General features: G+C 34.2%; 1 protein-coding gene and 1 long non-coding RNA gene across 3 annotated transcripts in view; one reads left to right on the forward strand and one right to left on the reverse strand.

Moving 5' to 3' along the window:
• FBN2 (fibrillin 2) overlaps positions 1–15417 on the reverse strand; it is a 269631-nt gene that overhangs the window by 91996 nt on the left and 162218 nt on the right. For both annotated transcript variants that reach the window (XM_003900063.4, XM_009209018.4), the window contains 5 exons: positions 12904–13056; positions 10171–10224; positions 8424–8549; positions 5547–5672; positions 983–1102 (listed from right to left, as the gene is read on the reverse strand). In XM_003900063.4, the coding sequence (XP_003900112.1) occupies positions 983–1102; positions 5547–5672; positions 8424–8549; positions 10171–10224; positions 12904–13056 (579 nt within the window). The remainder of the gene's footprint in view (positions 1–982; positions 1103–5546; positions 5673–8423; positions 8550–10170; positions 10225–12903; positions 13057–15417) is intronic.
• Positions 1–15417, forward strand: part of LOC103885396 — a 34974-nt gene that overhangs the window by 16809 nt on the left and 2748 nt on the right. The window contains exon 2 of the long non-coding RNA XR_648452.4: positions 12919–13048. This is a non-coding gene — a long non-coding RNA (uncharacterized LOC103885396). The remainder of the gene's footprint in view (positions 1–12918; positions 13049–15417) is intronic.

Genomic DNA, 15417 nt, shown 5'->3' on the forward strand with positions numbered 1-15417 from the left:
TGATAATTTTGGACTTGGTCATTTGTCTTTACGTAACAAACAGATACTCTAGCATCCAGCTAAATATGGTTAACATCAGACATACTACTGAAAAAACTATTGTCTTTGACAAATATGAAACTAAAGATTCATTTTGGCTAGATAATAAAAACTGCCAGTTAATTTGGCACTATGTAAAACTGAAATATCTTCCTATTTGGAATATATATTTAGTTCCCCTTAAAGGTGGATACTAGCTAATGATGTGAACTGTGTAGGCCTAGTGAATGGAACCACAGATGCTGGAAGTACGGAAAAATTACTGGGACAGTTTTGTTCCCTTTTACATGCTGGATTTTTCCTTGCAGTAACAGATCAATCTTCTTTAATATACATCCTATGTCATTATCAAGAACTGACTTTAAATGTTTTGAGACATATTGAAAGATGCTAGTTTAGATGTTTTAGAATAATTTCCCCTAGAGAATTCCAAAAGCAAGAAAACAGTTATCTTCTCTTCCTTGAAGCCCAAAAGTTTATGATTGATGGAAAAAAAGAAAAAATAATAAATTCCCTCTATGTGTTTAAAAGCTTCAAATTCTTGTCCTGTTAACTGAATCCAAATTTCATCACATTTTTTGTTTGCCATCGAAGTTTGTTTATAAAAAAAGTATGCAGTGGAGATTTGATTATATTGCTGCCTAAGGCATTTTTAGGGTAACGGATATGCATATGTGTGTGGTATGGAAATGATTATAAGTTATAGCATAATATATCTACTTATATGAAAGGAAGATTTCTAGAATCTAACAAAAATTGAATAGGCTGCCTAATTAATGCTATTATGTTTTACCTCTATGTTGATACTGAGTAAAAACAACTAATGTAATGCGTAATTCTTTTCTTTTTGGAATCATATTCTGTTTTTATCTGTAGTAAGGCCTGAGATCTGTGCTGATCTTAGCAGTGAAATTGAAGCATCAGTATTGTGTATGAATCTTACCAATACAGATCAATCCTGTGGAGCTGAGTTTGCTGCCGGGCGAACATTCACAATTGAAAGATCCAAGGTTGTTTCTGCAGGCCCCATTGACACATGGGTTGCTTTCACATTCATTTATATCTACAATCCAGAAGGAAAAGATTCTGTTAGAACTGCCATGTGTTTCTGGAAAATATTATTCCAACAAGCCATGCAATGCCAGAATGTCTGGTAAACTTGGCTCTGGTAATTTTAATATGGATCTATGAAGCATAAAGTGAATAGGGAATGGAGGCATGCATTTTACATTGTGGATACACATCTATAGGATTGGGAACTCAGTAGGACCACAGCGATCAGCCTATTGGGAAAGAGTTCAGTTACATGCTTTTTCAATACGTCATCACAACTTTACATAAATTGGATTTTCCCCCCACATAATAAGATGTAATTCCAGGAGCAACATCCTGTGCACAAACAAAGGTGGATTGCTCTGATCATTTATGGTTTAATGGGGCTCTGAAAAACTTAAAAAGTCCATCTTGGAAGCAAAATATCACAATGCTGCTTTAATTCCAAGCTCTTGGGTACGAATCAGAAAATAAGGACTGAAACATTCATGGTGGGTACATAACTCTCCTCTAGTCCCTATCCACCTTCTCTGTCTTTAGTTCTTCACATTTACATGTTTAGTTTGCTTAGTTATTTTTTAATACAACTAATGGTGGTAAAATAAAAATTAGAAAACTTGATCAAGTAGAAATAATTGCTTTAAATAGGCCTCTACAATCATTAATTTGATCTGAATGAAATATTCAAATCAAATGTAATTCAATATGCATGAAATAATATAATATAAACAATTCCTGTTGATGGTCAGAAGTAAGCAGAACTGCCCTATGCCTATGTTCTCAAGTGGTGATTAGAGAAAATGTCAAGCCTGTAATGTGAAATAGTTTAACACATGAGTCAATGAGAAAGAAACACAAGCTTCAGGTAAAGTACTATGAACAAAATCGAAGACATTTTCAGTGTAAATTCAACCACTTCTAAAGTGGTACACTTTTAAGAAGTGGCACACAGTTTTCTTTACTAAGTTAATTATCTGAAACAGGTCAATAGTTCTCAAGGCATTTTATATCGAACACTGGGATTTTTAAGTTCACAAGAATACTTTTTCTTTCTCTAAATATTTCTTTGAATTTATTATAAAGCAGTTTACTGAGGAAAGCATGTAAACAAATAGCTAGAAGACTTTAATCCTGAAAGAGCGAGACTCACAGTTGATTTTTTTTGTCAGTGGACTTCACATGCAAATTTAAAAATCAATGTGAAAAACACTTTGTTACTTCAACACTACTGAAGGAATATCCAGGTGCTAATTTAATTCTTGATATATAAATTGTTTGAAGAAATATGAATGTATTTTGCTTTCAGGTTGTTAATAGTGAGAAATATATTCTTTTAAAAATAAAAGAAGAGATTTTGTAAATATAGCACAGATTTCTAATGAAAACATCAATCCCAGAGTATAAAAACTCTTTCATAAAAACACAATGTAAAAAAGAAACCAGTTAACCATAAAAGAAGCAGATAACTAATCTAAGGATATACCACATATAAATCTATTAATTTCATTTGTAAGAAGCCTGAAAAAAGAAGAATTTCAATACTGTGTGTTTTTAAAATCTCTATTTTAAATTAAGCAATTATGAATTCAGAAACTATAAACATATGCACTGACAACTACAAATATCAACTATTTAGTTTTCCTTTAAATAATATGTTGTTATGTTATAAATGTCATGGAACCAGGAATTGAAACAGTTCACTGTACATTCCTGGAAATAAACTTCAAAGCACATCTGGTTTACATTTAACTAGTTATGTCACTGGAAACACAATCTAAACCACAGTGCTTGCTGTAAAAATTTTAACTTTCACAGACTCTCAGAGCTCAAACAAAAAAAGAAACAAAGTTTCTGTAACTTCAATCTGAAATATAGAAACACTTTACTCTATTATTAGTGCTATTTGTTATATATTTAAAATAGTCTGTTGAAAACATGAATGACAAAATCAGTGCACAAGACAAATACACAAGAAAAAGCTAAGATTTGCAATGAATCTGCTAATAATTCCCTGTCTAGTCTTTGGAAATTAATTCAGAAAGAAGAGAATGAAGAGAACTGCTTCAGACAGAAACATTTACTGTTTGAATGCAATGGTAGAAATAAGAAAGCAACTCAATGGAAAAAGAGATTAGTAGCCTTCAAGTCTATTCTTTGCAAAACTCTTAATGAAATGCAAATAACAGTGGGAAGAAAGTGTAGAAATAACAGTTATTTGGTTAGTTTTCCCATGATAAATCATTTTTATTTCCTTCAATGTCATAAGGCTGGAGCCAAAAGAGTTGTCTATCATTTCTTCTCTATTTACATAACATGAACTTCTTTCCTATGAATGACAGACATAAAATTGTTTTTTCATTAAATAAATCTCTCAGCTTAAGAATAAGTATGCTTGTAATAAGTGAAGATTACTCTTTCTAACACTCACTGTTGCCTAATTTGGTATGAAAGTGCCTTAATATTTACATAATCACCTTATGTTACACTATTAAACACCACCAACTCCTACTCTTCTTAACTGTTCATGTAAGCAGGAGAGTCTCTGATTTTAACTTCTTTGGTATTTCAACTCTCAGAACCTTTGTACTCTATCTTACTCGTCCATAAATAATCATTGATAATTCAGTGTACATAGCAAATAGAACCAGACACTATCCATTTAGTTCTGCATTAGGAACTAAATCATGTGAGAGACACGATAGCACCAGAAAGTATTTTCCTAGACAGGGAAACCAGTTCTAAAAATCATCAGTTTCCTAGTTAAATCAAGATGACATCCCACCCTGCTCTTGCTTTCTAAGTTTCCTGAGATTTAACGGAAGCTTATCCTCCAACAGACAACAGACAACAGACAAAACTGAAAAAAGACTGTAGGAAGGAAGTGTAGAAAATCAGGAAAAACAAAAACCTTTAAAATCCCTTCTTCTATCTTTCCAAAGAAATCATAGAGGAAATATGGCTAGGATACTTTTTCATAAAGTACGTTTCTCAGAGCACTTTGAAGAATTGGTGTTAGAGATGGGAGTGGGATCTAGAAAATAGAGACTCTGTAGTTGAATACATTTGAGAAGCCTGAGCTGGTTTAAAAAGAGGGCTCTCATAACCTATTGAAAGATATTCCAAACTCTTAAGTGTGTCCCCTTCTCATCTACGGAGAAGACGAACCTTCAAGTATTTTCAGTGGGAATGGAATGAGCACTCCTCTTTGAGGAGTTCCTGCAAAGATGTTGGACAACAGGGGAAACTGTCACCAGAAGTAAGTTTAGAAAAAGGGGATTTTATGCTGAAGTTTTCTTTTTTTTTTTTTCTTTAGGCTAATTATTGTTTTCTAGTGGCCCCTCAGATTCAATTCAAAGTTAGCACTGCACTTTGTAATTGCATTTCATTGACTTCAGCAGAGTCATTTGTGTTTTGACATCTTGTTCTATAGTCCTAACTGGTTTCTGTTCACAAGAATGCTTTGAAGTTAAACAGTAAGATGAAGAGAGAATGTTAACATCTTTTTGAATAATATTACTACGGCAGTTTTCTTGGCTGTGGCACCATGAAAAAAACAAATACTTTAACAGATTAAAAAAAAAAAGGGAGGGGGCTATTCCACAATCATCAAAGATGAAATCTTTTCTTAAAAGTTACTATTCCAAAGTAGTAATTGGATTTGAGACTGTTATGCGACCCTTCTGTAGGCCCACACAGTGAGATTTAAACAGGAACAATGACTAGTATTCATACCACAGATTTTTCTGAAATATACAGTACTTTGATCAAGACACAAAACCATAATTCAGTGTACTCACTGCTTAGCCAGTATCTCACTGAAAATGAAGACTTCTCTAACCATTTAACTCATTTAAGTAACTTTCACTGCAAAAATATGTGATTAGAAGAAAACAAAGAAGCTTTTAAACACTAGTTTATGGTCTACAAACCCAAATGACAACTTTTAAATTATCAAATGGAAAGGACAATTCTCTTAGACTAAAAACACATTAAAGTTATCATTTTTACTTAGGCCTCAAATATTTTGTGGGCCAACCTCTTGGGTATATCAATCATTTCATCTAAGAGTTAACTTTTCCATTATAATTCAGGTTCCTACATTAATGGATCAGAGTGGTTCTGAAAAGGGGAAAACACAGTAAACAACTATCTGACATTCTATTTCAGCAAGTAAAACAATCTGGCTTCTTCCAGTTGGTTTCTTTTTTATCCACTTTGAAATGTTTGTTCCAAATGTGTGTTGATACTTTGTCTGAGTGGAACAAAATTCATGGTGTTTGTAAACTGTGTTAGGGCCTTACTATTTCAAAAACTGACAGATTAGCTAAACGAGATTATAAAATAAAATATTCAAACAATATTCCTTTCACTACATTGCTTCATCACTGTAATTGATGTTTATACAACTCCAGGTACTCACTATTCACAAATAAGGCAAGGAAGACAGCTCTTACCTTCACAGGTCTCTGTCTCGGTCCTGAACACATACCCTGGTGGGCACGTACAGCTGTAACTTCCTGGCGTGTTTCGGCACAATCCGTTATCACAAAGTAGTCTGTTTACTAAACATTCATCAATGTCTGAAAGCAACCATTGGAAGACAGGAGATATACATATTTAAGCATGTATTATAGTGGGCAGCAATGTTTAATTTTGTTATTTGTTTTATTTCCCTCTTTCTTGTCTGTGACATAGTCTGTATCACAGCACACTCTTCATCCTAAGCAAAATATATTTAGTCTTATTCAAATGGGATATTCTTATGCTAGTGGCTAATTTTAAGATGCTTTTAAATCCCCGGAAAGTATGTGCTAGCTTGGAAAGGCACATCTCTACTTCACTTGCTTTTAGTCCTGTAATGATATTATATTAGATACATTTTTAAAGCATTCATAAAATATATCAAAAGGTTAAATTCATTTGCCTGTATACTTGTTTATGTATAATAAAAGTAACAGAAGGCATTTTTTATGATTAAAATTTTTCAAAAGAATGTCTTATGTCTTCATGTCCCAGATGGTTAAAAAATGCATTAAACAGTAGTTAAAAAAAAGATATTCATTAATCTTTTTCCATTATGTTTTTATCTCAGAAAGTTAGTTATTAATGAAAATGATGTATTTTGCATACTCTTAGCAGTCCAGAACAGCCTAGAGAATATCATCTAAACCTCCAGTTTAAGCAGCTCACAATGAGTTTTTTGTTTGTTTTTGAGACAGGATCTCACTCTGTTTCCCCGGTTGTAGTGCAGTGGTGCAATCACAGCTCGCTGAAGCTTTGAACTTTTTGGCTTAAGCAATCCTCCCGCCACAGCTTTCCAAAAGTAGCTGAGACTACAGGCATGTGCCACCATGCCTGGCCAACTTAAAATAATTTTTTTTAGAGATGGTATCTCACTATGTTGCCCAGGTTGTTCTGGAACTTCTGGCCTCAGGCGATTCTCCCAGCTTGTCCTCCCAAAGTGCAGGGATTACAGGCATAAGCTACCGCACCTGGCCTCACATTTTAACCTTCCTATCCTTCCATTTTTGCAAGTGTAGTGACAAAAAGCAACAAACACTGTAGTTTAGAGTGAAGAGCTCTTTTACTTAAAGTTACATTTCTAGTCTCGCAAATAATAATTTTCCCTTATTAAATAATATACTGATACTGTGGAGATTTTGAAAACAGATCAGAAAAACATCTGTAATTCCATCATCAATGATAATATTCTTTTGTGTATTATCTGATCTTTTCCCTTCTTGATCTTGTTTTTGCTCCAACTGTGAATGTTGATACTTTAAAAATTAACATTATATTTTAGGCACTGGACTACCATAGCTTTTCCCATAATAGTCTAATATGTGTACAAATTGTGACTGTATCACAATTTTCTTTCTTGCTGGCTTTCTTTCTTTCTCTACTCTCTCTTCCCTTCCCTTCCTTTTTCTTTTCTCTTTTCTTTTTTCTTTTTTTTTTGAGATGGAATCTCGATCTGTCACTCCGGCTGGAGTGCAGTGGCATGATCTCCACTCACTGCAGCCTCCACATCCCAGGTTACAGTGATTCTCCTGCTTCAGCCTCTGGGTGCTGAGATTACAGGCACGTGCCACCATGCCCGGTTAATTTTTGTATTTTTAGTAGAGGGGGGTTTCACTATGTTGGCCAGGCTGGTCTACCCCTAACCTCAGGTGACCTGCCCACCTCAGCCTCCCGAAGTACTAGGATTACAGGAGTGAGCCACTGCGCTTAGCCTGCATCACAATTTTTTAACCCATTTTTCTAAGCTATGGATTGAATTGTGTCCTTTAAAAAAGATATGGTGAAATCCTAAAACCCGGTCTCTCAGAATGTGACTTTATTTGAAAATAGGATTTTTATAGAAATAATCAAGTTATAAAGAGGTTGTTAGGGTAGGTTGTGATTCACCTAACCACATGACTGGTATCCATGTAAAAAGGGGAAGTTTGGACTTCACTTCTGGAGAGTAAAAGCTGGCATAGTTTACATATTGTTAGAAATGGTCAATAATCTTTGCTTGGTACTATTATAGCACATAAGATAAACAGAGCTTTTACATCCATCGGTATGTATATCTTCAAATCAAACAAATATGTTCAATAATAAAAGCCACTACCAGAAACACAGAAAAATCTGTTCCTTTCCTAATCATAATCATTAACACTTGGTTGTAAAAGCCATCAGTGAATAGTTGTAAAACTATCATGCACAATGACGGATTGAGTAACATTTATTTTATAAAAGTCCACCTAAATGCTTTGTGGGAAAATCTTGCACTAATAGAAAACAATAAAAGACTGTCAAACCTTTTCATCCTCCTCCTCTTCCTTTTGTTAAACATAAATTACATACTTGAGTTTCGTCAATCATTCTCTTATAATTAGAAAAGGAAATACCTTTGTCTTAGTTGTCATGTTTAGGTATATTGTGGCAACTGGTTGTTTCTTTATGAAGTCAAAATTCTCTCAACCTGTAACACTTTATTTTCTTGACTTACTTTTATCCATACTGACCTGTTAATTTTTGAAGTCAAATTCTTAGTAAAAAATTACAGGATTAAGGTACATTCAGGAAAACAACAGGCTAATAACTGAGTATGTTAATTTGGGAAAAGAATATTTTAAAAACGAATAGGTACCACCAAGAAGTTTGTTACTATGTAACAAAATTTGTTTGATTCTGATATTTTCCTATCAATGTATAATATGAAGAAAACAAGACAAACTGTCTGGTTTTTAGTTTTAATCATTTATTTGTGTTTTTACTGCTAGTATAATCCATGGGATTAAACTATATGAAAGGTTCTTGCATAAATATAACAAATAACTTACCAATACAGTTTCTTCCAGAGGCATCTGGTTCATAGCCACTGTTGCAATTACAACGGTAACTACCACGTAAGTTTTCACAAATCCCATTGGCACATATATCAGGATCCAAAGCACACTCATTGATATCTGCATTAAATATTGAAAGTTTAATGCTCCTACATATGTTATTGTTTGTTGATAAATGCAGGTCTAATAAAGACCATTCAACATATGAAGTGTTTAACTCTGCAAACTCACAATTTGCCTGCCTTTCAGAAAGGAAAAGGAACTGAAAACAAGGAGTAAGAAAATAAAACTGAGAGACATAGGACACTTCACTGGTAAATCAAAAGAAAAATGAAAGAAGCTGGCAGAAATTCAAAGAGTTAAATCACGAAATATGCCAGCATTTATGATAAAATTAATAAAGACAATTTAAAGGCGGTTGGCTCAAAATCCAAAGGAAAACTTGATTTGACAGATATTGTACCTATCTAATTAAAAGACAGGGATTTATTAGGGTGGTCCACATAATTTTATGGTCCCCAAAGGTACAGGATATTTCTATTTTATTACTTTTTCTGTGGTAAAGTAATATTTAGTAAGTGTTTTTCATTGCTGATATGTGAAATTAACGGAGAGGACACTTTAAACGTGGATGCTTCAGAACATGATATTTTATAACGACCCACGAACATGACTACTACTACTGTATCACCGAGGGGAAGTGGAACTTGTGCACTGATGTGCTTGTATGAATGATCAAGTAGTTTCCAATAGTGACTGGCTCTGCTGGAGAGGCTATATTGTCAGGGAATATAATGAAAGAGTAAGCCCAAAATCAAATTTTGGTCACCAAGCTCAAATTTTGATGCTATTGTTTTCAATAATTTGGAAGACCTTAAATACTTTGGAAATGTCTTTCATTTTATACTTGGGAAAAACATCCTTGTAAAAGTTTACTTTTTACTCTGGTTTGGATGTTTATTATAAAGATTCAACATTACTGCCTACCATCTATAACTTGACTAAAGCCTTCTCAAACACAAGGGTAGAAGAATACATATATATATATGGTTATATATATATTCTTCTTATATATACATATTCATAGATACAGAAGATTAATAACACCCATTTTACTAATGTATAAATGAATCTATATGTATACTAAAATATAAAAGAATTTGAAAATTATAAACACATATGTACTTAAGTGTTCAAGATTCCATATTGGAGTTTTGTTAACCATAATACAAAATTGAAAGCAAGAAAAATTTTAGTGAATCTTACTTCTTTACTTGGAGAGAAACATTTTATTATTCTTAGGTATACATAGTCTTAACAAATTATTTCAGCCAGTATATCTCAAACTTGATCCATATCCAATATCTCTTGAATACTATTTATTTTTCTAACCCTATCTGCACCAGTACTTAATATTTTCTCATAAAATTGACTCACTTTTTTTTTTTTAACTTAAATGTCACATCTGTTTTTAAGCAATGATTGCATGAAATCAGGAGGGTAGTTTGTTAGTGACATTTTTAACAATGTATATTTAAGAGATAAATATTTATCCAAGATGAAAATGTGCATCTACATATCACTTAATATCATCTAGCTTATAACCACTGCTCTAGGAGATAATCTTATTATTTTATAATATTACATTTTCATATTAAATATAATCATATTAATATTATAATTATAAACCTATACAATTATGTCATATGATTATTATAAAATTGAGATTAACTAGAGTTACCTCTTCCATCCACAGTAATACCTACTCCACTACTACAAAGGCCATGGAATTCAGCTGTATGACAAAAAGAAATAGAAGAATTAAAAACTTAACTATACCTATTCCATATACAAATCATTTCATAACCCCAAAACTACCCATTAGGAAGAATTATTTGTGCATTAGTTTTTAAAGTGAAAAAAATTACCATTTTCTAGCACACGATTATTATAAAATTCTGAACTCATAAAAAAGCATAAAAGAGTAAATAAAAATCACTTGTAATAATCATCCTGAATATTATTAATATATATAAATGTTACTAATATTTTCTACATAAAGAAACTTTAAGAAAAATATAAATGGTCTTACAGAGCTTGATATTTAACTTTTTCCTCAATAATAAAATAATAGCAGCCAAAATGTAGGTCATAGTACTTACCAAGTGCCTGGTATTGTTCTACATTTTACATCTAACAATTTAGTTAATCTTCCCAATACCACAAACTCAATACTACTGTATTTTCTTTTTTACAAGTGAGAAAAAGAGGAACACAGAAAAGTGCAGTAACTTGACCAAGGTCACAGAAGTTGTAAGTGGAGAAGCAGACTTGGTTGCTGGATACTCTATCACAGACATATCATGTCAATGTCCCACTGAATAGGCCATTTAATATTGTTTTCTCAGTTACGTAGAGGTACCACATTTATTCAATCAATCTCTTACTGGTGAAATTAGGTTTGTCCAACTTTTAGCAACTATCATAAATAATATGAAGTTTAATTATATCACTAGGATAATCTCTTATAGGTAAAACTCTCAAAGTTTATGCCCCTTTTAAGGTTTTAGATAGTTCTTCCCCTCCTAAAATGCCCCCAAATTACCCTTCTATCAGCAGTATAAGACAGTATTCATTTTTTTAATACCCTCATTATCACTGGGAAGAATCAATCAAGTATACCAATCTGCTAAACAAAAATGGCACTGTATTTTATTTTTAATTTTATGGAGAGTGGGCATCTTTTTACATGGTATTCTTCCTTTTGAATTTCTACTTTCTGAAATCCTGCTCTTTTTTTCTATAGAGGATTTCAACTTTCCTTATTGATTAATGTAAATTCTATAAAGATTAAGAAATGATACATAAAAATATTTTTCCAGTTTACTTGTGTATTTTACTATTTAGGCCTGCTTTGAAAGTCTTCTACCATTACAAAATAAAAAAGAATTTATATTCTATAAGAAAATTATGTTTTAATGTTTTATGTAGGGACCTAACTTCTTTTTTCCAAAAGTTATCAACGATAGTTATTATTTAATCTTTTTCCTTGCTGCTCCAAAATGCTTTGTTATATCCTAATTCATATTCATACTCAGGTTTCTAGATTCATTTCATTAGTTCACTTAGCTTTTTGTCTAGTCTTATACCAATTTTTGAACTTCTTTGATAATATGCATAATTCAATTTGGTACATTTTAGAGCTAGGTTCTCCTCACTATCTTTCTTTTTTTAAAAAAAAGGTCACACTCAGTAATTCTTCCAGATGCATCAAATCATTATTTCCATGTATGAAGACTCCATTTGGGATGTTTAGGAGAATTACAAGACATTTCCTTTGCAGGAATGCTTTCCTGTACCCTCCACATGGAAAGTTCTTACTCATTTTTGTCAAGACCAAACTAAACGTGCCCCTTCTGTGAGGTCTTTCCCAGCTTCTCTGGGCCACTAATTGCTCCTTCCTCTGTGCTCTCTCCAAACTTGTTTATGAACCTTTTAAGGTGCTAATTACACTAAATTGTAATTTATACATTTGCCTGCCTGTATTCTCAACTACTCAAAACTTTAAGGAAAAACACAGACTGTGTTTATGTTAGAATCCCTACTGTACTCACATATATTCAATATACATTCAATACGGGTTTAGTTAAAGTATGAATAGACAAGAGTCAATCTTATTGACCTAAGAGTTTGGAATTATTGTCTGAGACTGTGACTTGAGACCACTTGGTGTCAAGATATACATATATAGAGAGATCTTTATATATATATATATATACACACACACACACACATATATATATAATCAAATTGAGTTCTTGTTGTGTTTATAACCTTGAAAGTGGTAAGTAAATTTTATGCTATTTGTCTTCACTATGACAGCACAGATCAAGGAAACTGAGGCTATCATGTTCAAGTAAAAAAAACCTCTTATAATAATCACAAATATATAAGTAAATAGATTTTTGTTTGTTTTTTTAAAGAGTCAGCATCTCACTCTGTTACCCAGGCTGGAGTGGAGTGGCACAATGATGGCTCACTGCAGCCTCAAACCCTTGGGCTCAAGTGATGCCCCGCACCTCAGCCTCCCTAGTAGGTGGGACTACAGGTGTGTGCCACCACACCTAGCTAATTAAGAATTTTTTGTTTTTTCTGCCAAGACAGGGTCTCATCCTGGCTTCAAGTGATCTCCCTGCCTCAGCCTCCCAAAGTGCTGGGATTACAGGCGTGAGCCTCCACACTCAGCCAGCAAATAGATTTTTTTATTCACTGTGTTCTGTCGGCCTAGAAATCATACATAAACACAAGCCAAATCTCCTTATTATATGCCTCACATATCAATACAGGATTGGCTTTCTTTTCTTCAGTTAAAATTAATGATGAAACACTTAAGAGCTGATGTTCTCTTTGGCCAAACATCTAAGGTTGCATTTCTTGATTCTTTATCAACTCTGAAAATGGCACATATGACTACCTGAATTTTTTGCAGGGCATGGCTGGCAGGGTTCTCCAAAACCATAGTCCGGATTGGCACAGCAGCATTCGGACTTGGTCACTGCACCAGGGAAAGGACGCACACATACTCCTTTCTTGATTCCTCCATAGCAGGTACTGCGCATGTGAGTATCTAAAGAATACACAAAAACAATGACTTGAGGCAGTGATAGAGACAAACAGATTTCGAAACAGAAGGCTTCTTTTAACCTAAGTGGCCACTAGATTGGAAGCTTTTCAAGGGCATCTGAGACTTTTATTGTGCATCTTTGGCATCTAATAGTGTTAGGAAATCAACAAATGTTTTCTGAGTGAGGAAAAGAACGGATGCATATCACCGACTCTAGTTTGTTTTCTTTAGTAAGTTTTATGAGCTACACAGTATCCATTGTCCAATGTATTCTTACAAACCTTTCATGGAACCTAGGATATTTCCACAATTATAAAGAATACTTGGAGCTCTAATCACTGCCTATGCTATATTCAAAATGACACTTCTTATTTCAATTTTGGAAGTTCTCATGAACAATGAAGTGCAATGAAGTTAATCTACCTTAAGGTGATACTGCTTGGGCATGAGATTTCTTACTCCCACTTTCCGAGTTAGGAGGCCTTTCTTTTCAACCCCCAGGATACTGCTTGTGACTGTTTTAACCTCAGAAACTCAGTAAATCCAGTTATAAAAATAGTTAACTACCATATGTGCTCTTGGCATTGTGCTCATTGCTTTACAGACATTATCTCATTGAACAGTCAGGTCAATAGCTCTATAGGAGTGGTCATTACATACACTTTATAGATGAGGAAGACGAGGTTCACAGCTACCTATGTAGTTTGAAGTCCTTGAATATCCAGTGCCTGAGCTGGGGTTCAGACAAGGTTTATGTGACTTCCAAAACTCTTCCTCTTTGTAGTAAGTAATGCTATACCCCAAAGAAGCATATTCTGCTTAGTTCTCTCTTAATTCTCATAAAATATCCTACAACTTTATGAGACAGTAAACGGTGAACTATAAAAAACTCAGATCATAAAGGGCAAAGAACCAGTACAATTTTTAAGCAGTATACTGACCTGGCAATTTTACCAGAGATCACCTCTATTATAAATACCTGTAACTATTCACAACTTGTTGGAAAAAAATTTTATCTGCTTGTTATGCAAAATGGTCATCCAGTAATTTCTTATGACCTGGGGGCATTTTTGATTAAAACATTTATGGCTGCATTAAAAATGAGATACGTGTGTGCTTAAATGGAAGGAGGCCATGGGATTCACCAACCCCATCCCTAAGGAGTCAACTCAAGAGAACCCTGTGCTGCCTCTGCTGTGGCTGAGTTTGGCAGTGTATCCTCTGAGATACACACAAGCACAGATTTCACTTGAAGGCAAATTTGCACAAATACAACATGGTTCATGATTTCCATTATGATTTTTGTGAGTTCTTTGGGCATTACTGATGATGTTGGAAGGCATTCATGAACAGCCAAAGTATTTCTGCTTTTGGGTTTAGAGCATATGCCATGCAGAATTTTTAGAAGCAAGCAGATAAAAGGCCCATGGAGCTCACTGGAAGAGTGAGACATGTTATATATGGTAGTTTGCATTACAGGTGAACTAATCTCTTTAGAGTGCCCAACACCAGAAGTTTCATGACAAAGAAAGTAGCATAACTTATGTGTGGGTTTTAGGGACATAAACTTCCCAAGGTTCAGATCCCCACAAGATGATCTTACATAAATTACTTAACATCTTCCTTATTCATTAAATAAGGATACAGTTTGCATAGTAAATGAAAGTATATTTGTTGCGCACTAAGCACAGTGCCTAGGACACCCCTGAAGTACTTAAAAAAAGTGGTGACCACCTTATTTCCCTCTTCTATTTTTTTTCTAAGACTAGTAAATTGCAGCAGTGAGAAGGGAGGAAAAGTAGAACAAGGAGTTCTATCCGTAACTGATACTGTGAACAATCAATTGAGATAACTCACTATCTCCCTACGGACCTTTTCCCGTTCAAAGACCCCAAACTGGCAACCTAGCTCATAGTGTACTATTCAAATGTAACTGAACCACTGTACACAGGATAGGATAAGAGGAACAATACCAGTAGCACCATCAGAATATGCTCACACGAATGCTCTGGCGACAGACTGGACCTAAATGCACCTTTTCCATATGTTAGCAGATTTCTGCATGCCCTTCCTTTCTCCCTCCCTCCCTCCCTCCCTCCCTTTTCTTTCTTTCTTTTTTTTTTTTTGACAGAGTCTTGCTCTGTCACTCAGGCTGGAGTGATCTTGACTAGCATGATCTTGACTCACTACAACCTCCACCTCCTGGGTTCAAGTGATTCTCCTGCCTCAGCCTTCCGAGTAGCTGGGATTACAGGTGCACAGTCCACAACCGGCTAATCTTGTATTTTTAGTACAGACGAGGTTTAGCCATGTTGACCATGCTGGTCTCAAATTCCTGACCTCAGGTGATCCGCCTGCCTCGGC

The sequence above is a fragment of the Papio anubis genome, chromosome 5, assembly GCF_008728515.1.
Source record: "Papio anubis isolate 15944 chromosome 5, Panubis1.0, whole genome shotgun sequence".
In the NCBI taxonomy this organism is placed as follows: domain Eukaryota; kingdom Metazoa; phylum Chordata; class Mammalia; order Primates; family Cercopithecidae; genus Papio; species Papio anubis.